Source organism: Ambystoma mexicanum, chromosome 3q (genome assembly GCF_040938575.1).
Source record: "Ambystoma mexicanum isolate Mex_15411 chromosome 3q, UKY_AmexF1_1, whole genome shotgun sequence".
NCBI classification, from domain to species: domain Eukaryota; kingdom Metazoa; phylum Chordata; class Amphibia; order Caudata; family Ambystomatidae; genus Ambystoma; species Ambystoma mexicanum.
Window position 1 is genome coordinate 323380298 of NC_090926.1, and position 23339 is coordinate 323403636.

At 47.0% G+C, this 23339-nt stretch overlaps 1 protein-coding gene across 1 annotated transcript in view; it reads left to right on the plus strand.

Annotated features, from left to right (window-relative positions):
- Window positions 1–3522: 3522 nt before the first annotated feature.
- CCNJL (cyclin J like) overlaps window positions 3523–23339 on the plus strand; it is a 124480-nt gene continuing 104663 nt past the window's right edge. The window contains exons 1-2 of the mRNA XM_069653898.1: window positions 3523–4069; window positions 4660–4753. Coding sequence (XP_069509999.1) covers window positions 4685–4753 — 69 coding nt within the window. The 5' untranslated portion in view covers window positions 3523–4069; window positions 4660–4684. The remainder of the gene's footprint in view (window positions 4070–4659; window positions 4754–23339) is intronic.

A 23339-nucleotide genomic window follows, 5' to 3' on the forward strand; every position in this document is an offset into this window, starting at 1 on the left:
TGTTCTGGGCTGGGTTCTCAGAAGGCAGTATGTCTCGACTCACCTGTTGCTGAAGTTACGGGGCACGTGGCGTCTTGCATGTTTTCCAGTTCCTTGAGCCTGTCTTCGGTTACGTCTCCTGGTGTCTTATACTCTCTCCCACTGGCTCCCGACATCTCGGCTTTCGTAGTTTTGTTTTCAGTGTCCCCAGCGCTGCGAGTGTCCCTGCTATGGTGGCGGGGGGTTTCAGGTCTACAGGCTGAGGTGTGCATCGTCCTTCCTCCTGTGACCTCTCCTACTACCAACACCAGCAGAAAGGGTATACATTGGGGGTCCTCTCAGCTCAAGGGTTGTGAGATCTGGGGAGAGCCGGTGATCATCCAATTGGCAAGAGTTGTGCCATTGTGCAAGCTCTGGTGTACTTCGAGGAGTTGCTGGACGGTCGGCGGTTTTTGGTCCGATCGGACAATACGACGGCCTTGGCATATGTGAACTGCAAAAGGGGTTACGGCTGTTCCTTGAATGCTCTGGCAGCGCTGATAGGCACCTGGGAGGAATCTCATCTGGTGTATCTGCTGGCCTCACGTATCAGAAGGGTGGACAATGTTCAAGCGGATCTTCTCAGACGCCGGTTTTCACTCCTCTGCAGAACTGGTCCTGTTGGCCCAGGTCTTTGCGGTGACCTGTGTCAGTTTAGGGTCCTTGGTTCTAGACCTGTTTGCATCCCCGGCCTCAGCAGAAGTTCCCCTCTTCTGCTCTCGGTTTCAGGTTGAGGGGATTGGGGGATGGACGCCCTCTCTGTACAGTGGCCTTGGGGTTTTCCTTTATGCCTTTCCGCCTATTCCCCTTCTGCCCCGGGTGGTTTGGCGCATCTGAGTGTCCAGGGTGACTGTGTTGTTGTTAGCTCTGTTCTGGTGCCGCTGGAGTTGGCTCCCCTCTCTGTTGGAGCTTCGTTCCTAGGAACCTTGGCTGGTTCCGAGGTGGCCGTGTCCCCTTCAAGGGGATCTGCGGTTAGAATTCCACCGGATGCAATGGGCGGTGTGGCTATTGCTCAGTCTAGGTTGATATCTCAGGGGTTCTCAGATCCTGTAGTTGAGTCCAAATGGATGCTCTTAGACCCTCCACTCTGAAGGTGTTAGGCAGACATTGGGGCCATTTCCGAGACTGGTATGGGCAGTCTGAGATCCCTCCCCTGCGTTCTGGCCTCTGCTATCCTTCGGTTCCTCCAGGAGGGGTTTTGACAGGGGCCTGGCAGTTTTTCCAGGCTTCGCTCTCAGCGGGCCTCCATGAAATTCCTTTTGGGGGACTCTGACGGTCACTTGGATGGGGAGGTGTTGGTGGGGAAGTTGATCCAGGGTTTTTCTTCTTCCCTTCCTTGTGCTGATAAAGGGTTTTCCTTTTGGGATCTCCCTCTTGTATTACGGTTCCTTCACGGGCCTCCTTTTGAGCCCATTTCCGAGATTGATATCAAACATCTTACACTGAAATCTGCTTTTCTTATTGCCCTCACTTCTGCCCGTAGTCTTGGGGAGATTGGGGCTCTCTTATGTCACGCTCCTTTCCTGAGGGTGCTGCCAGACTCGGTGGTGCCGGGGTGTGGTCCGAAGTTTCTCCCTTCAGTTGTCTCTCGGGTTTCACACCTCTCAGGGTCTGGTTCTCCCTGACTTCTTTCATGATCCAAGAACGCCTGAGGAGGTGGCTCGGCTTAACATTGATGCCCGGCGGGACGCGTTGGAGTATTTGGCTTGGTTTGCCTTTTCCACCAATCTGATAGTCTTCTGATTGCTTGTGGTCTGGCTGGGGCTGGGCATAACGCATCTGTGGTTTCCATTTTCCGGTGGTTCCGGGTTGTGATCTCTAGGGCCTATGTGGCTTCTGGCCTGCCTGCGCCTGCGCACAATCAGGGGCGATCTACCAGGGGTTTTGCGGCTTCCTGGCCCGATGTAAGGAGGGTTTTTCTCTGCAAGAGATTTGTATGGCTGCCGCCTTGGCTGGTCTAGGCATTTTCATCAACCGCTATGGGTTGAGTTTCTCCCACTCGGGGGTTGGTTCCTTCGTGGTTGGAGTTTTTGTCTGTGGGGATGTGATTTAAGAGTTATTGTGGGTGTGTTTTGCTGCACTGTTTTTGGCTCTGTCTCATTGGGACCTTTTCCCCGTTGATGCTTTGGTATACCTCATGAAGTAAGTACTGGGACGAGGAAGAGTGGACGTGGAGGTAATGCTCTGATTACTTACGGTAATCTTCATTACTCCTAGTCCTACTCTTCCTCATCACAGTACTGACGACCCTCCTCACCCTCCCTGCGGGGAAGGTCCCATGCTCCGGCTTGGTAATATGAAACTGAGTGACATGGATGTGGGGGAGGAGTTATAGGGATTTAAAGAAATAGAAGAAGGTCCTGTGTCGGAGGCGGGTGCCTCATGAAGTAAGTACTGTGACGAGGAAGAGTAGGACTAGGAGTAATGAAGATTACCGTAAGTAATCAGAGCATTGTCAGAGCAGTCAAGATTAATTAGCAAGAGACTGTCTTTTCCACGGAAATAGAAGTTCGTTGATATTGCCGAAATGAAACTTTGTGGCTGCTTGATTAGGGAATTAAAGGGATACGCATAATACGAGCCTCCGGGTCTTGATCTGTATCGTTTGTGTACATTACTAAAAAATAATGAAACAAAGTTCTTCGTTAAAACGTACGAAAAAAAATGTACGTTCTATGATATGGGGCTAGCTAGCAGCACTTTAACATCTCGTTTAGCTAGGAGGTGTCAATCTGCCCACACTCTCCCCCCAATGATAGAGCGGGCCATGCTACTCTGCAATTATATGGGCGAGATAGCAGCGGGCGCTCAATGGGTCAATTTTCATTCTTAATAGGAATTTCCTACAGAATCACTGATTGGCTGCCTGCACAATTTGAAAGCAACCATTACTGCAATGGGGACAATGATGACCGTGTGGGCACTAATAACGGCCATATTGAGACCGGAGTATAGCACGTCCAACGGACAGCAGCGAACAGTGGCGCTGGTACATTGGCAGTTTGATCAGAGGGTAGAGCAATCAACTTCGGGTCGAAGTCGGTCATATCCAAGCTAAATATATACTATCCAAGCATGGGTGGACGTTCCGCAACTGTCACCAACTGTAGCTTGAGAATATACTTTGTCTGGTGTACTCAAACGGAGCCAGCCATTTGTTAGTGCAACTGTTCTGTAACGTCGGCAGTAGGAAACCAATGCCTGTATTTTAATCTCTAAATAATATGTGCTTTCCCTTTCTGTTATTTGACTTATATTGCCTCGTTGCAGAGCCCCCTGAACAGCGCTTACCTATCATCCTCTTCTATAACATTCTAGTCATGCTAAAATGGCCACTTCCCTATCGTATATCTTAAGACGTGCGGCCTTGCAGTTGCCCTCTTTCTTTGTCCATGACTATCTTTCCGTAGTCTGTTTTTTGTTTTTATTTGTTTTTCTTTAGTCTTGCCAGGAAAAAAAAGAACTTCAAGCTCCAAGGTGCTTCGCTTTGCGCCTGCGCAACGAAGTGTGCGGCCGAAGCTCCCATTGAGCCAGCAACGGAGAAAGGCTGTAAGAGGCCCGCGGAAGGGAGCGACGGAGAGAGGAACTAGAGAAGGAGAGAGAGGGGAGAGTGGAGAGGAAATGAGTACGAGAAGGGAGAGAGAAAGAAAAAGAAGGGACGAACAAGGGTGTTGTAAGCCGGTCCATGGGTAAAAAGGTGGAGTTGGGTTTTCATGGCTGGTTTTGGGTCTTGATTAACGCTCTCTAAAGTGAAAAGCTCCCAGAGGCTACACTTCAAACAGATGCGAACAGTTAAATCCCTTTCGTGGTGAGAAGGGGATTTAGGGTCCGATGAGGGAAGGGGGGATCGGGAGTGTGAGGCGCGGTAGAGCGTGCGGGCAGGAACCTGGAGGGGAATTGCGGAAGATGGGAAGCCTTAGGAGGTAGGCAAAGTGTGGAAGCCGGAACACGTAAGGGAGGAGCTGGCGACTGAGAGGGAGAGCGCAGACACCTTTCACAGGCTACGAGGAAGAGTACGAGCCCCCATGATGGAGATGATCGGCTGAAAGAGGTGAGGCAAAAAGGACACATAGCACAAACCCCAGAGGCCCCCCCGAAGAGGAGTCACCTTAGGGGACATTTTCTTGATGTGAAACGCCTCATCGGGTGGAATGGGTGGCTTCACCCCTGCCTGCATCTTTGTTGTTTATGTATTAACAGTTATATGATATCCTAATGACTTGTCATTAATGTACACGTCCTTGGCGCGTATGCATTTTAAAATTGAACCACCATAACATTACACCGATACATTGATGGATTAGTACACACACTGGAACGCATGTTCTTCAGTGTGTGCATCCTGAGTTGTAAGGATACCGTTTGAGGAAGGCAACGACCTCTGGAGGATGTTTTGGGAAGGGGCACCACCTCGTGTGTTGAGGAGGGGAGGCCGATTGTATTTGGGTTGCTGCAGTATTATGTTTTCTTATTTCGGGGAGGACAGTGTCGTAACGATTACCGGCGATGGCTTATTTTGGGGCACTGTGTTTGGGGGGGACACAACCTCAATAGGCTCCTCTAAATCATGGTGTAAAACTCTAGGTGCCGTTTGGATTATTCTTAATTTCAGTCCTGACTCCAGACCGTGTTTTTTTGCAGTCTCACATCTGCTGTGTATGGGACGATGGAGCTGGAACCGCACTGGTGGAAAGGACAGCTGGCCTCGGACATTCACCAGGCACTACGAATAAAGGTCAGTATTTGATATTTTTCGTATAGTTATGGAAATAAAATGCATCGTCCGGGGCAGATCGAGTAGAAAGGCATCTGGAATGGAACAGTGCGTCCGGAAGTGGGCAAGGCATCTCTGAGGAAAGAGGTTGCTTGCTCCAGTGGCAACTTGTTTATGGTGGGCAGTTATAGGGGAGGCAAAGCTGGCTGTGAGATGGAGAGCTGCGCTTGGCCGTTTTTTGTCTGCACAGGCTGATTCGCCCATACATGTGACAGTGTGCAAAGGTTACCTAAACGGCTAGGAATGCTGACGGACACATGGCGGTGCTCTATTGGCTAGCAAATGGCGTTGGAGACGTTGCAGCTTCGTAGCTCCATGCGTGCACGGTGACAGAAAATATAGGGATGTGAAAACCGCCTGCCTGAGGCTTGTTGATCACCTGCTGTGGATTCGGTATCGGGGACGGGGGGGTTATGGCATTCCCTGTTTCCTCCTTGCACCACCAGAAGCCTGCATGAAAACGGAATTGTCCCCACCCCCTTTGATTGGATAGCAGACTGACAAATTCATCACAAGGTGTGTGTGTGTGTGGCATAACAATGTTCTCAACTGGGGCAATACTTGCATGACAGTCATGTTTCGGGGGCTATTATCGAACTGGTATGGCATTTTTAGGGGTGCGTGTTCATTTCTTTTGGGTAGTGTGAAGTCAAGCTTAAGCTGCGGGACCGGGTGATGTGAAATTGGCACCTACATTTCCAGGCAACCCTGTAGAAAATAGACTGCTATGTCCTAGACTGAATACCACTGTTCGGTGATGACAGTTCGAGATTGCCTGCACCAGTATTGAACTGTCGTGGCAAAGCGAAAATTGGCATAGCAATGTTTAAACTGGTAGGCTGATACACTGAGCTGAACTGGGCCATAGTTGATAGTGCTGTGGTGTATTGAGGCACCATGGCAAGTTGACACATTGGGCATCTCTTGTTAGCAGCCGCGTCTAATTTTTCCAGCATTAGCATAACCTGTCCAGCAGTATGGTTTTATTTTAGCAAAACTTGCGACATTCTATGCTAGTATTCATCTTTTTGCAATGTTGTTGTATTTTCTGCAATTTGGCATCCGAACAATTATGCACTTCTCTTGGTACAGCATTTTCAACTTGTGTAGATTCTACTGCCATGTGACGCTCGGTTTTACCTGCTTTGGTCATCATGTGGCACAAACGTGTCTACTGTTCATGTCTCGGTTTCTGGTGCTCAATGTTCTGATGGCCAGGTACGTTATTATCTGTGGCGCAATTCTCCTCTGGCAGCAGATGGATAACGCAGCCATTTCTCTGTCGGCCGTTGCAATTAAAGCAAGTGTCTGCATCTTTTGGATCGCCAGATATTTTGTACTATAACTCCTGGAGTTTCCAAAACATCTGGAGAATAGAGCCACCGTTTGCTAACCCCTGATCTAAAGTGTGATAACATTTCATGGGTCCCATACAGAGGTACCATTTAAATCCTATGTATTCTACATTTTTCCCCCTTTCGATTGTTCCATGGCTGCACTAATTCAATCCATTGTTTGAAAGATTTATAGGGGTTCTCTGTGGGTATACGTCTTATGGGACCCCTAAACCCAGTCATGTCCGCCAATTTACTAAGAAAAGTCATTTGATTGTGGTACACCAAATGGAGGGAGGGTTGGCAGAGTACTCGAAAATGTGAGACACCGTGAGTAATGAAGGCCAATTGAGCCCAGAGGATGGCTTGGGGCAATGCTCTTGCCTTGGGAACAGGGCAAAGCAGTCCAACATGAGGGTTGGTTCCCTAGTCAAGCGCTTAGAAGCTTGAGCAGTCATGTGTGAAGAGATATATAAATCGCCAATCGTGTTGTTATTGGAATCCGATTTGTTCATGCTGGAATCTGCCCACATCTCTGCAAAGTAATGGCCTTTGTTATCGACTTCTTAAAGTTGAAGGGGTGAATCAGCCCTGCCGGCATTCTAAGTGCAGGCATGTCCCTTGAATACAAGTCCTTAACCCTTGAGCTACCCACCCTAAAGTGTCCATGATGGGCTTGGTTGGCTGAGGGTGCTGGCACTGTCAGACGAGGATCACGAACTGAATAATGGCGCCCCTCCACCCCGTTTGCAAAGCAAGATCTCTCTCCTACAGTTTGGGGTGGACTAGTTGGGCAGCTAACCCACCCTGTGCGGAAGGTGCAAAGGGCGGTGTTAAAAGGACCAGCCTATTTAGTGCTACTCCCCTTTGTAGAAAGCCTGGTATTCTTGCCCTGCCCAAGAGGGGAGAGGCCTAGAACAGCATGTCTGGATGTACCTACCAGCTGCCCCTATGCTGCGATTAGGTTAAGGGAGGAGGTTGTTGCTGATTCATGGCAGAGTATAGCGGGCAGAGAGATGATATCCCTGGGGGCAGGGGCACTCTACTTCAGTGCTGGAAATGGAAAATAATAACTTGGGGAACCATCTTCGTGGACGATCAGGGCTGTTGGCAAGGGAGGGAAGGCCACAAGGGCATGGCCCCAGGCCAGGGCAACACAGTATGTCTTTATATAACCCAAACCAGGGCATTCTGGAAATATAAGAATGTCCACACTTTCAAATCTGAGACATGTATGATCGTGATTCAGCAAGAAACCCTTTTCAGTGAGTAATGGAAATTGGACTCTACTCTTTTCATTAGTCACAATACTCGCCCTAACAAAGTCTGCAAATTGCAAGGCATACATACCAATTTGGACAGCTGCTAAGTGTTATGTGAGGCGTTGGTTGTTTGTGCATTTGGTTTCCTGGGCTAGCCCCGGGATGCAGCAGCAAGACAAACTTTGCTGGGGCTCTGCTCAGTCTTGTTCTGTCAAATTTCCTACCGTGTGTATGATATGTTTTACAGGGCAACGCAGGTATATATTGAGGAAATATTCTTTACACTGGTGTATATATTGTAGATACAGGCATCTTGACGATTCGTTCCAAAATGCTCCTATGTAGTATTTTCGACCAGGTGCCAAATAACAGAAATGTTGCATGGTATTGGCAGTAGGGCAAAGTTTGCCCTATTTTTAAAATCACTGGGACATATTGGAAAACCATTGCACTGTGATGTGACCAGTGCAGTTTGGCATGGTATAACCCCCAAGGCAAAAATTGCCCCAGTGCAAAAAATGTTGCTGCATTTTTGCACCAGCGTAACAAGACCACTCTGTACTAGCACTAGGACCAACTTTGCCCTGGTGCGACAATGGATGTTTTTTGCACTAGGGCAATTTGTTTCCCCTAGTGCTTGTAATATGCCAAACTCATGGTGCAGTGATTTTCTAATATGTCCAGTGTGTTTAGAAATGAGGCAAATTTTGCCCTACTGCTAATAACGTGCAACTTTTCACTTACAACGTTTCTGTAAATTGGTCCTAGGTATCATTAGACCTTTATCACGTGTTCCCCTATAGGGCTTGTTTTAAATCTGAGGAGGCTCGCTTGCCCCAATAGGTGAACACGTTTGCAACCTTACTCTTAAAATTCGTTCGTCGTGGTATGGTAGTTTGTGTGGGACCAAGCAGCAAGCAAGCATTGAGCATGGGTGAATGCGGTTAGGGCTGCCATCCCTTGGAATGCCAAGCGGGATCCACGAGTGCGGCTGTGTCCATGTGTTTGGTTTGGGTAGTTGGTTTCCTGTTTTGGAATGCCAGGAAGGTTCCAGGAATGGGTATATCAGGGTTTTTGCCACATATGACTGTTAGCGGTGGCTTATGGTTGGGATAGTTGTGATTTCCGTTGACATTGGCTGTTGGGCATTTGTAGGTTTGTGGGGGGGGGGGGGGCGGGTGCACAATCGTGCACATGGTTTCCGCATGTTATAGGTACTTTGTTGCAGTGTTGATGCTGCAAGGAGGTTTCCCGATATTACCGATCAATATACGGTTGCATTGGGGTTCAGTGTTATTGTGGCTCTTTGGTGGTGTGCTGGAGATCGATTGATTGCAGTGCGGTAAGCGCTGGTCCCGAGTTCTTCTTATCAGTTTGTGTGTGAGTCAGTTATGTTGGACTGCACGCAGTTTGTGTTCTTTTCTTGCACTGTGTACTTATGTTTTTGGCCAGGCAAGTTTTCCTTGGGGCATGGTGGGTGATGTATTTTTTTTGGTTGGGCATTTGTTGGGTTAATTGGCGGATGGCCCTGCCTCATAATTGAGGGGTGTGTGTGGAGTGTATGTGTCTACGGAGGTAGGGAAGTGTAGTATGTGTTTCTGCCCGTTTTGTTTCCTGTGTGTACGGAGGGAAAGGTGTAATGATGTGCTGGTATGTCATGGGAGATTTATGGATGCCATGAGACCGTGGGTGCATGAGTGGAATATTAGTGGCATGCTGGGTGAATGTTGCACAGAGCGACAGTTGCAGGCTGAGCTGGCTGAGGTCTGAATGCAAATGTGGTTGTAGTCTCCTCCTGTTCTTAACCTACATATTTACCTTGGATCCGGAGTGGTGTCATAACCCACAAGGTTTGCTTCGCAGTGCTCCTCCCTACCCAGCAAGCCTGGAAAGGTGGTGACTCCCTTGGGGGACTGTCTGTCCGTACACCGGAGCAGTGATTATGCCGTCCCTGGCCCAGACTCGGGGGCTACACTTGGCTCTTATCTCTCGGCCGTTCAGCCTCGCTGATGTGTGGTGACCACCAACCAAGGCCTTCTGGCGGTTGGTGAAGCCGCCTGCATTTTCTGTGGGTGGGTCCACATGTAATTGTGCTACGACGTATCAGGATGAAGGGTGGAAAACCCGGACTGCTTTTTGCGATGAGGTTTAAAGTTGGGCTGGCGTGTTCTCTTCCACCTTTAAAAACGTGCTTTATGCAAGCTTCTCCTAATTGTCCTAGTCCCGCCCCCGTCCGATATCTTGCCTCACAACCATCGTGTCCTCTTACCACCTTTGATTCGCACTTGGGACATCCACTTCCCAAGACCACCTGTGTTGGTGTTTTGACACTGTTTGTGGGAAAAGGCAGTGAAGGGTTCCACAGCCGTGTGTTCTGCGCCTAATGGCTGCAGCCACGATCACTAGTGGTTGTCCATTGTCGCGCTTTTAAATCGGTACACCCTGGAATATGTGCACCCCGCGTTTGCCGGTGCATGATGCATCTCGCAGAGCAGCACAGTTGTACGCTTCCGTTTAGCAATTGTTTCGAACGTGTCGGCCCTTTCAGTTGATCAGAGCCAGTCGGGTTCTCCAAACGGACAGGTTTTAGTCCCTTCTTGGAAACGCCATGCATATTGCTTGGATGTTGGTGGCCTTTGTCTGGACTCCTTGGGCCGTTCTGAGTAGGTATGTGTAACTTTTGGTAGGGCGATGCTGTTGCTTAGCCTGCAGGGTCCTAAATGGCTTTTGTTTTAGGACCCGCTGCGGCGATCTTCAAAGAGTGTGGTTGGCTCCCTGGTGCGATTGGGGGTGGGGGTTTCGTGATAGATGTCCTGGGGGGAGGTGCAGCGAGGGACTGGCAAACGAGCGAAGCAGCCTCGGGCCCTTGACGGCAAGTAGGTGTCTGTGAAAACCAATAGCCTTTTGTCGGTGCTCTCGACAAAAGTGTTTTTGGAAGCCTTTACGAAAAATACTCGGGGCTTTGCTCATTCATGACATTGGCTAACAGTTTGATTTTATTGTATTGCGACAAAATAAAAAATGTCTGCTTTATACACAAAATGCTAGATGTTGCGCCTCCACCAACGCACGACAATTTCTATCCGCTTCTGTGTAAATGTTGCGGGAAAATGAATACCACGGAGTACTAATAATACGCGGTGAGCGTTTTTTAATCGATCTTCAGGTACAGGGGTCCCCATTCTAAGCTTTCGCGCTCTCCTTCACACCTGGGCACATACTTAATTGTGCTGACTACAATGCGCCGGAGGTCTTCAACAATCTGCTGTGGTTTGTGGTGGGATTCTCAGTCCGAACCCTCAATGATCTGTTGCTGAGAGGTGTGGAAAGTCTCGTCCGTTAATGTTGTATGACAGGATGTGCCTTCCAGTTTAATTGTGATTTAACGTTGGCGGCTGGCCTGGCACCGTAAGGCTATGCCTTCTAATGTAAACAAAATACATATATCTAATTTTTCCCCCTTTTGGTAAAACAATTTTGATTTACTAAAGACAGTATCTCCTTTCAGGTCAAAACAAATGCAAACTACTATCTCGTATATTGCTTAGTAAGAAGTCGTCCCACTAGCTCGTTCGCAGGAGACGTTTCTTGCATATAGGCGCCACCCACCATAATATCAGAGCCAGGTGACTGCAGTGTTGCTTGCTGTTGAATGGCGCTCACTTGTTTTTCTTGGTTTGCTTTGTTACCAATTTAATAAGGCACAATCTTAAACTTTGAGTAGTCTCTCACATTAAAGTTTCAAGCTGTCGAAGTGTAAGGCAAAATACGGATTTTGCGTTCAGTTTTCCGCACGATTTGTGACAGAATAGCTAAAGTGTTAATAAGGGATGATAAGTGAAGCCAGGGTAATGAAGAATTATGCAGGACATGTTGCAACTTTTATTAGACACCTCTAGGGGATACTGGGGTGGGTGGGGTTCTTTCGTGAGCTCTGATTTAGCGGGTGGGTCTTCATTATTTTGCTTACTAGGGGAGGTGCAGCCTCTCCGACTCTAAAATGTGTGCTTTCTACGAATTGCACAGGCAGCGTTTTGCTCTGCTTCTGATGTCTCCACTACCCAGTGCAGCTGCTGGTGATGCAAGAAGACACCGACCCCTTACTGCTCCCGGTCCTATCATTGTGAGCAATGAAGAGTCAGTTTGCTGCAGTCCATCCGGTCTGACTCGCAAAAGCGCGTACTCCTGGTCATTGGTCAGTAGCGCGCTCAGTCGGTGAAGATTGTCTGCCCCAAAGATTGGCTTCTTCTTAAGCCAAGCCATTGTCTGGGTCAGACAATGGCTTGGCCAAATAACATAGATTACCATAATGTTAGCATGTCCACTCCTAGACGGAATTGTGAAAGTTAACATGTCCACTCTAAAACTGTGAAAGTTGGCATGTCCACTCCTAGACGGAATTGTGAAAGTTAGCATGTCCACTCTAAAACTGTGAAAGTTAGCATATCCACTCTTAGACGGAATTTGTGAAAGTTAGCATGTCCACTCTAGAACTGTGAAAGTTAGCATGTCCACTCTAGAACTGTGAAAGTTAGCATGTCCACTCCTAGACGGAATTGTGAAAGTTAGCATGTCCACTCTAGAACTGTGAAAGTTAGCATGTCCACTCTAGAACTGTGAAAGTTAGCATGTCCACTCCTAGACGGAATTGTGAATGTTAGCATGTCCACTCCAAAACTGTGAAAGTTGGCATGTCCACTCCTTGGCGGAATTGTGAAAGTTAGCATGTAAAAGTTGCATTTAGAAAGTGTGCCCTACAGCCTCTCCGTCAAGCTTAGAAATGTGCCCAATAGCCTCTCTGGTAAATTGAATTTAGATGTGTGCCCAAGATCCTCTGTGAAAGATGCATTTAGAAATGAGCCCAATAGACACTCTGGAAAGTTCCATTAGAAGTGTGCCCAATAACCTCGCTGTGAATTTAGTAGTGTTCCCAATAACCACTCTGTGAAAGTTGCTTTCAGAAGTGTGCCCAACAACCCCTCTGTGAAATTTAGAGGTGTACCCATTAGCCGCAATGAGTTACATTTAGAGGTGTGCCCAATAGCCTCCCTGGTAAATTGAATTTAGAAATGTTCCTAATAGCCTCGCTGAAAAACTGAATTTGGAAGTATCCCCAATAGCCTCGCTGGAAAATGAAGTTAATAGTGCACCCAGTAGCCTCTCTGTGGAAAATTGAATTTAGATATGGGCCCAATATCCTCTGTGAAAGCTGCATCTAGAAGTGTGCCCATTAGCCACACTGTGAAAGCTGCATTTAGAAGTGCTACCAATAGCATCCGTGAAAGTTGATTATAGAAGTGTATCCAATAGACACCCTGGAAAGTCTCAAGTAGAAGTCTGCCCAATAACCTCTCTGAAAAATTGAACTTAGAAATGTAGCCCAGTAGACGCTCTGTGAAAATTTGCATTTAGAAGTGTACCCAATAGCCTCCGCGAGTGTTACACTTAGAAGTGTGCCTAGTAGCCTCGCTGATAAACTGAATTTAGAAACGTTCCCAATAGCCTCTGTATGGAAAATTATACTTAGAAGTTCGCCCGGTAGCCTCTCTGTGAAAGTGATTTTAGAAGTTTGCACATTGAAAGAGCATATAACCATTCTTACCACACCCCACGCTTACTCTCTCCTTTACATCACCACTCAACTAGAACACAGAGATACTATGACACCATTCGGTATAACTGTTCCCATACGAACATCCACCGCTTACTCCACATCATTCTATGTAAACACTGCTGGTCTCACACCCCCAGCCAGGCGTTCTCCTCAGGCCTAACGCAGCCACATCCGTTCCGGATAAATCCTGCCAGAACGAACACATTCTCCTGATCTCTCAACCACCACACCTACCAATAAGAATCAGCTAATACTTTGTGTACCGCACGAGCTGCACACATATCCGGTGCACACACGCACCTTTTGACTCTCCCTACTCTCTCTACTGATCTGAACTTCGGTTCCCAAGGGCGTTCAACCTACCAGCGCCTTCAGACCATACCAATGGTATATAAGGCGCTATATAAGTGCAAAATAACAATAACAATAACCTGAGCAGAGGTCATTTATAGGTTCATGCACCTAAGCAAACCTGCCTTAGCCTGCTGACTTGGCTAAACTACTCTGGTACAACCCGCTGCCCTTCAGCGCCAGAGTGCCTGGCTGAGGGTTACTAGCATCGTGTTTCCTCTCGCTTCTCAAATGGGGGAGCAGGAATTTTCTCATAGCCGCACCTCCGGACCACCTGCTATTGTCTTCTCACTCTGGGCCCCAGAAACCGAACTTGACTTGTGCAAAATGGGGTCCCTCTGGGGTTGAGATCTGTTTGCAGATCTACATGCTGGTATTCGCAATCCACGGTCCAATGGATTTACTCTGGAATGGTACATTTGAATTAAGGAGGATTGTGCCTATCGGCTTTACTTTTGCATAGCGGGACTAACCCCAATACACATTTCTTACAATTTATTCAAATAATTTACACCACTTGGTTATGTTGGAAGAAGGCCGATCACTTTATTGAGAGTCCGCTAATGAGCGAGCCTGGCAGTGCCCAGGCCCTGAGTGGACCTCGTTCTAACAACATTCTTCAGGTGGCCCTTTGCCATTCCTGGGCTTAACCAAACCGATGAATCCTCACTTCAGTTTCTTATTCCATCCTGGTGAACTCTTGTCACTTCCGGTTTAAGTCCTTGCAAGTCAAACCTACCTCTGGTAGCCTTTCTACCAGGATCTGTCTCAGAACTCACAGCCATGTATGGAGCGAAAAACACACGGCCACTGAGTCCAACTGTCCGTAAGGTTGAAAGTGCCTGTCTTACCCTCCCTTGCTACTGCAGCTAGCAGGTAATGCTTGCAGCTAGCATCCACAGAGTGATTCCTCCTTCGCCACGCTTTAGGGGTGCCCCGGCCACCTTATTTTTTATTTTTTCCTTTGGAAAACAATTTTGATTACTTAAGACATGATCTCCTTTCAGGTCAAAACAAATGCAAACTACTGTCTCGCATGTTGCTTAGTAAGTCGTCCCACTAGCTCGTTCGCAGGAGACGTTTCTTGCATATAGGCGCCACCCACCATAACATCAGAGCCAGGTGACTGCAGTGTTGCTTACTGTTGAATGGTGCCCACTACTTTTTTTTTTTTTTTTTGTTTGCTTTACCAGTTTACTAAGGCACAATCTAAATCGTTTCATGCTGTCGAAGCGTGAGGCAAAAGTCCAGTTTTCCTCACGATTTGTGACCGAATAGCTAAAGTGTTAATAAGGGATGATAAGCGAAGCCAGGGTGATGAGGAAACATGCAGGACATGTTGCTACTTTTACTAGACCCCTCTAGGAGGTACTGGGGGGTGGGGTCTTGGTGAGCTCTGATCTAGCGGGTGTGTGTTGATGATTTTGCTTACATGGGGAGATGCAGCCTCTCCGACTCTGTCTGCCTTCTACGGATTGCACAGGCGGCGTTTTGCTCTGCTTCTGATAGTCTCTACTGCCCAGTGCAGCTGCTGGTGATGCAAGAACACACTTGTCCCTTACTGCTCCCGGACCTTCTCTGGCACAGTCGGGACACTTTAAAGGCCCCTTACCTGGTTTGGGCTGGCCTGGGTGCAGGGGACCAGCCTTTTACGTTTTCCAGCTTCCCCCCTCCGAAGGGTGGAGGCGGAAAGTATACTAGGGACCAGGGGGGCAGGGCAGCCCATCATGCCAGCTGTTGAGCTTGAGGTCTGCAAGCACTTTCCATGGATACCGATTTTTTTTCACCCCATTATGTGGCCTGTTCAATTCCATCAGTATTCCGCCCTTCTTTCCACTAAAGGATCCTTAATTCAACCCCCTCATCACAAAGTTGGCTGGTAAATATATATATATATATATATATATATATATATATATATATATATATATATATATATATATATATATATATATATATATATATATATATATATATATATATATATATTTTTTAAAGTTGAAAAGATAGTGTACCCTAAAACCACGTGTCCCTAATCTATACATATTTTTTGTTGGATATATTCATTCGTATGTACCATTCACTTAACTACGAATGATTGGCTTTAGAAGCAAACTGTATTTTGGGGGAAAGCCTTTTTTTAACGATTCGATCAATTTGTCATCACTGACTTGTCGCTCTGGACGACTGCCACCTTATTTCCACAAATGTTTACCCGTGCTACCCATGTAAATCTTTTTGTAAGGGCAGTCTGCAGGGCCTTTTTCTGTGCGCTCCTGATTCTCGTCCTTACTCTTCACCTTGAGCGACCGACTTCCTGCAGGCAGAGTAGTTGCTGCAGCTGCTGAAAGCGCAGCTGCTCCCGTTCCCTGGTCTGGAATCTCAAAGGCATGCCCCCCTCATGGTCTGGTACCAAGAGCATATGGTGATGTGCATTTGGTGCTTTCTTTCAAGTCTCTTCTTAAGAGATCCCTGGATGTGCACTCCCTGAGAACTCTGGAGTAGATGGATGCCAGTTTCTTACCCTATGAAAGTGTTAGTTGTGCTCCAGAAACGCGCAGCAGCCCAATCTGAAGGAGCTTGCCCTGTTCTCTGAATCATTGACTGAAAAGACTCTTCCAAACCTCAGGCGCCAGTTTAGCTAGTTGATCACTAAAATTAGCATTGGCAAAGCCAATGGGTCTAGCTCATAATGAATGCTGCAAAGGACAAAAGGGCATGTTCTGTACATTTGCAAACCCTTGTGCATGGAGCATGCCCAATGCTTCCACTCAATAACTTCTGGCAGATTTCCAAGATCCCGCCTTGTGCTGCAGGCTTGTTTTTGTCTTCATTTATGAAGCATTAATGAAGGATGCCAGTTCGGTTTGGGCCTCTTTGCACACATGTGTGATTCATTTTCATGCTGAATGGGTTGCAAGTGTGGATTAGAGAGTTGTGTATGACCAGTGGTGTGAGCGTAAACTTGGTAACCTTACACGTGACAATTTTCTGACCTAGTGCTACATCTAGCATTACACTTAACATTTGCTACTTAAGTACAATACTCTTAAGAACGATCAGCTGCTTCAAACAAGTGATCCATGAGCAGCACCCCACCCCCTCGCCCCCCCCCCCCCTTAGCAACTTTGCAAACTTTTTGGAAGCCATTGCACGCTTGCACATACACTATATAAGCAGGAATGTTGTCCGCTCTTCCACTTTCCATCAATGTATATATGATGGTATGAGGCAGTGGAAATTCCTATCCCTCTAGATGAAATATAATGTGCATAATTTGGTATTGAAAATTACTTTACTGTTATGTTGTTTGGCATTTACATAGCGCTCTATATATCATTGTATGACCTCCAAAGCGCTGGTGGGTTGAAGGCCCTCGGGGACCATAGTCCAGGTCAGTTGAGAGAGAGAAGGTGTACGAGGGTACATGGGTGCACCAGTTATGTGTGCAGCAGATGTAGTTGCCTGATGGTAGCTGCATCCTAGCGTTAGGTGTGGTGGTTTTCTTATCAGATGGATGTGTGCAGTCTGACGGGTGGACATCTAGACTGGTTCTGGCTGCGTTAGGATGCTTATGTGAGCAGCTAGGCCTGATTGTCATGGGATATAGCTGCGTTTTATTAGAATGATGAGGTGTCCATGGGGTAGTGTTTGTATGTGAGCAGCTAGGCAGAATTGATCGAGGGGTGTAGCTGCGCTCTAATTTTATCTGATATTTATCTAGAGTTGGATGCAGGGTGATGGTAAGAGAGTGGGCGGGCAGTGTCGGGGTGTATTGAAGTACAAGGGGTGGGGGATTGTGGGTTCTGATCGTGAGGGATAAAGGAGGGGTCGTGAAGGTGGGTGCTAGAGCGCATGTGCAAGGGTGATCGGTGTGTGGTGGGGAGGCTGGGGATCAGGACAGGTTGGAGAGGGGGATTCTCGTGAGCTGGGGTCTCCATCCGGGGACCGGGGTGATGGCTAGGATTGCAGAACTGGTAGTAGTAGATGTGGAGGCCCTAGATGTACAGCCTGTGTCTAGGATCTGTACACCAGAGCAGTGGGTGAGGGTCAAAGAGGGTAGCTAGGGGTTGAGGTCTAGATGAAGAAGCGGCGCCTAGAACGTGAGTACTATCTCAGGCGGCACTTTCTAATTGCAAGGAGAACGAGTGAGACCAGTTTAATTATGTAGCTTAGGCAAGTAAATCAGTGCCATCTCAGGGGGCATGTTAAAGAAGAGAATTTGAGTATCTTTCTATTGGCTTTCAAGGTGTTATTCAATCTAATAAGAGCAGGAACAAGTCCTAAGAGTGTGTGACGGGCAGGAAATCGCAGGATCTGAGTAGGTGAGAGCGAGCAATCATAGTGCTATCTCATGGGGCACTTTGGAGATGAGAAACCAAGCCGATTTCTACTGGTTTTATAAATGTGATTCAATGCAAGTACAATTTCTAGGAGAGCAAAAAGTGTGTGGCAGTAATAAGTCAGTTTCATATCACCCTGCAGTTTCTAATTGTGTGGGACAGGAAAAGTAAAATTCACAGTAAAGATCCCAGTGGGGACCCTTCAGATGCGGCACAGTGCAACATGTTCTATCTTGGAGGTACCCTCTAGATGCAGGACAGTGCAGCAAGAGCAATTTCCTAATTGTGTGGTACTAATCAGTTTAATCACAGCGTGCAATTGTAGGTGTGTGGGACAGGCAAAGTAAAGTTAACAGTAGAAATCTCGGTGGGTACCCCCTAGATGTGAAACGGCGTACCAAGTTTTATCTTGGAGGCAACGCAGTGCAATTTCCTGTGTGTGGCACAAATAAATCAGTCTTATAAAAATGTGCAATTTGTAAGAGTGTAGGACAGGCAAAGTAAATGCACAGTACAAGTCTCGGTGGGCACCATCTAGATGCAAAACAATCTCTAGAGGCACCCTCTAGATGTGAGACAGTGCAGCAAGAACAATTTCTTACGTTTGTGGTACTAATAAATCCGTCTTATATCGGCGTGCAGTTTTTCTGTTTATAGGACAGGCAAAGTAGATATGATAGTTTATTTATATAGCGCCTATACACAATGTGTTTCAAAGCGCTTCAAGGCAAGGGAGGGAACAAGGGAAAATACAATGACATTCTTACAGGCCATGAACAGCAAGGATGTGAAATTAACTAACTATCATACTCGGCCTGACGACATTTCAGATAGTGCAAGAGTTAAGTCATAGATAAGGGAAGGAGGGAGTGGGAAGGAAATGGAAACAGACAGGCGACTACCATACTAGGCCTGACGACATTTCTGGTAGAGCCAGAGAAAACAAGAAGTGAGGGAGAGGGGTGCAGAGAGGGAGGCGAGGAACAAAACAAGTGACTTATCGTACTAGGTCTGACGACATTTCAGATGGTGGTGGTTGGGGGTGTGGGGGGTTGGAGAGAACAGGTAAGGGGAGCGAGGATGAGACAGATGAGGTTGCTATCGTACTAGGTCCAGGGACAATTCTGATAGCGTAAGTGCATAGAAGAAAGTAAGGGGAGGAGAGAACGGAGAGTAAGCAGTCAAAAAGAGTGGAGAAGCAAGAGGGGAGAGCGAATACAATTGCAGAAGTCAGTAGTAACACCTAATGTTTCAAGCCTGGGTACAAGCTGAATATGGGAACAGCATGATTCAGGGCCATCATGAGAAAGGGCGACGCACCGTGAATCAATGAAGTCCATAAAAGTAAAATCCAGCATTGGCAGGAAGGAAGAGGCAGGGCTAAGAAGGTGGGTGGTGCTTAGGTCAGGTGACCTAGATCCACTTGAACCTGCTCCCCATCTGCAAAGGAAAAGCGGCTGCAGGGCTCCTAAAGAAGGGAAAGAGCGGCAACCAGGAAGGCCCCAGGTGGGCGGGGCTTTGGCCTGGTGACCAAAATCCACTTGCGCCTGCTCCCCGTCTGCAAAGGAAAAGAGGCTGGGGGCACCAGGTGGGGCTTAGGCCAGGTGACCACATCTCAGTGGGCACCCTCTAGATGCGACACAGTGGGACAGGGACAGTTTTCTTAAGTGTGAGGTACTAATAAATCAGTCTTACAGCGTGCAGTTTCTAAGTGTGTCGGATAGGCAAAGTAAATTCACAGTAGAAATCTCAGTGGGCACCTTCTAGGTGCGACACAGTGCAGGAGGCAGAATAAGTTACAGTACTATCTGGGAGGATGCTTACGGATGCGAGTTAGTGAAACAGGGATGAGTTCTAGGGAAGTAGCAAGTTAGTCACACTACTATCTTAGTTGGTAGTTTTAGAAGAGATTCAAGACTAACTGAATAGTTTGGTAAGGTGTGGGGCAAGCAAATAACAGTGCTAGAATAGTTTGTATCGTGGCAGGGCTTCTGGGTAGAGTGGTTGCTCTACTCTCACCCAGCCACACCTACCTTTTTTGTAGCAGCTCTTTGACGGCTGTCCTCTGGCTTCCTCTGCTGACACCGGCAGACAGTTTGGAACCGCCTCTGTAGGAGCCCCCCCTTTGCTTGGGGACCTTAGCCGCAGGGGCTGCACGGGCAGAGTGCTGCCCTGGGAAGGTCAGTAATGACCAAGATGGGGCACCAATTGGGGACATTGGGCAGGCAGGGGGTGGAAGGGAATACGGAAGGGAAAGCCGTGCTGGCGAGGGAGGCAAGAGAGGGTGCGCAAACGGGCCTGGGGGCCTAACAAAATCTAGCCAAAAAAACACAGCAGAGGCCCGTAAGGGTCTTTACTGCATACATTGATGTTCTGTTCTTGATGGAGGTGAACAGTAAAACATTTGTGTTGTACATCTGCTTACTCGTCGCAAATATTCACAAAGATGTTTATCTCTTGATCCGGGCAAGCTGATACCTGGGTAACAATGTTTTTCAGCAGTCTAGGGTGTTTTTTTTTTTTCTGATTTTATTATTGCATTTCAGTTTCTCCTCGGATTTTGGATTGGCTTTGGTCTGGTTAAACCTGGACCACAGAGAACATTGTCTGAAAGCCATTTTGTTCGTGCAAAACACTTGAGCAGTTGGCGCGAAGTCTTTCTCCACTACCTAGAGCCTCGGTCATCTTGGAACATGTGGTTTACAGTAACTGGTGAACTTGAGCAGGGTATTAAGCAGCTAAGCAGCTGCACAAAAGGCAAGCCTTTCTGTGTTAGCTAAGAAGCTGTCCGGCCGATCAAGGTTACCAGTAGTGTCCCGAAACGATGCACACAAGCATAGTAAATACACTTTGAGTTGGGCATAGAAAATGAAGGAAAAGCTATTTGATCCTATACCCTTAAAGGTTACTCCATGCTTGGCAAGCTAAAAAGCTAAAGTGCATTATTATTTTTATTAATCTGGTATTTATTGAGCGCGGGTGTAACTTTGGGAAGCAACAGAGCACTTAACGTGTTCTTACCGGAAAAGCATGGTGAGGGAAGCGGATAAACAAGCTATCAGAGAACTAGCAGGGTGGGAGAAGCCGGCAGCAGGCAGTTTGGTAGCAAGGGATCTACAGGCATTCAGGGAGGAAGTGTATGTGTTTTAATGCACTCTGTACAATCAAAAATGCAAACGCGCTCCATGGCCTCATTACGACCTTTTTTTGGGTGGAACAAGTTTCTGGTCTACATGTTATAGCCTCGAGATGATATCTCGGGGGCAATGTGCTCGCTTGGAAGCTAGACAACGCAGAGCAACACAGGTTCGATCCTTAAACCTACCTTGCTCCTATTTTCTGAGTATCTCGCCTCCTCGCCCTCAGGAGGATTGACTTGCTTGTTCCCTATTGCAACTATATAACTATTTAATTCAGTTTTGTTTTGTTGTCTCTAGCTCACAATCTTTCTACTTCTCATACATCACCTTCCTGACATACCCATGTCGGACATTGAAACCTTTCTAGACTTCACTTCTGCATTATACATTCAGCCAGCTCATTTAATTTTAATTGGAGACTTCTGTTTTAACCTTCACCATTTCCCATGTTAACAGAATAATAACTCTGTTAGGACAGAATTTTTGGGCGGGGGGGGGCGTTTCTGCTGTGCCATTTTATTTATAACGCGCTGGAAGCCTGCAGGCATCGGGGCGCACATTTACACAGTGGACATGCCATATAAGAACACAAGCCCTGGCCTGGTAGATGAGGACGAGAGGAAGGAGACTTAACGAATAAAAATGTTTTTAGGGACTGCCGAAAAGTAGTAGGCTTTTGCTCTTGTCTAATATTCGGTGGAAACGAGTTCCAATAGTTTGCCGCACAGGTAGGAAAGGAACTGGCCAGGCCATTCATATGTTTAAAACCTCCATTTCATCTGAGCCAAGTCAGTAGAGCGGAGGGATCTGGCCGGTGTATAGCTAGATACTTAAGGTAGACCGGTGCCTGGCCGTATGGGGACCTGTGGACTAGCATAGCCATCTTGAACTGAATTTGTGCACGAACCGGGAGCCAATGCAAATTCCCCCTGTGTTCAGAAATATGCCCTCCTTCATATACATTTTAATAATGCGCACTGCGTCGTTCTGGGGGCATGACTTATTGGCTCCGATCAGCAGTGCATTACAATAGTAAAGCAGGATCGAATAATAGCCCTTGCTATTGTAGCGCAGTTGTTCTCGTAGAGAAAGGGGCGGATGTTACGTAAAAGCCTAAAATGGTAGGCACATGTTTTGGTCATTTCTCTTGAGTCACAGCACTTGGTGTGGGTTCTAAATAGACACCAAGTGTTTTGACCTTGTTGATGACGGGGATCTGATTGTTCTGAATTTTTAGGCTTTGATAATCCGGGTGCAGTTTAGATCTTGCTTGACTGTATCCGAGAATCAAAACTTTTTTATTCCCGGTCAAACAGAGCCAGTTATTTGTCATCCATTGTTCAACCAGGTGGTGTTTATCTTCAAGACTGGACCTGTCACTCTAAGATCGACGACAAGTTGCGTGTTTACATAGTTGGTAAAAAAAAATCCCTTTTTTTTTCTCTAGTAGTTACAAAGAGGTTTGTTGTAGATATTAAAGGGGGTCGGAGACATGTATGCCTCCTGGTGGACACTGCAGCTGATGGGTTCTGGTAGAGACGAGGAGTCCCCCCGTGAATGCTGGATTGGTGATGGGACGAGAAGGATTCAACCCAGGACATTGTGTTATCACTGCAGTTGCACTGACCTCCCAGGGTGGTGTTCAGGCTTTTGTGATCTAAGATTTTAAACACTGCAGAAAGGTCGAGTATGGTGAGGAGACCAGTATTTCCTTTGTCGACTATGGTTCGCATGTGAGTTTGCAAGGCAATAAGAGCAGTTTCAGTACTATGTACTGGTCTAAACCCGGACTGACGGCTGTGGAGGAGCACACTTGACTCTATAAAGAGTTGAAGCTGAGAAGTGACCACTTTATCTAGAACCTTCAGAAGAAAGTTGGAGTTAGGAATGGGTCGTAGATTGGAAGCCATTTTCGATAGGCCCGGCTTTATTTATTTTATTTATTTTTCTCATGGAGGGTGACTGAGACAGATTTGATAGCCATAGGTACATGATTATGTAGGGAAGAGTCATGAAATAGGCGGTGTCAGGAACAGGGCGAAGACCTTTTTTATGCTCCAGAATGAGTTTCTGGGAAGAATGTTTCCCGGACAAGAATCTGGGCGCAAAGACTAGAGTTCTTTCCATGTCGGGAGGGGAGACGGAGGAGAAGCTATATTTTGGATGGTCCGATATTATGGCAGGAAGATTAGCCACATCCGTACTGGCAGGAGTGGTAGCTAGGTCACTTTTGATCTTGTGTGTGCTTTTGCCACTTAAGCAGCCGAGGTACAGTCTTGAGGTGACTGGACAGTGCCATAGTTTTTAAGATATCAAACTGCTTCCTAGAATTGGAGCTTCCTTGTTTTCTTTGTCCAAGAAGCTTTTTGTGGAGATTATGGTATTTTTATAGTGTATCATGAATTTTCCAAGCGGTTTTGTTAGCTTCTGTAAGATTTTTCAGCCATTTCAATTTTTATAAGGCATTTCTATTAGGTAGGCCCCTAAGTAAGTTGTTATAGGT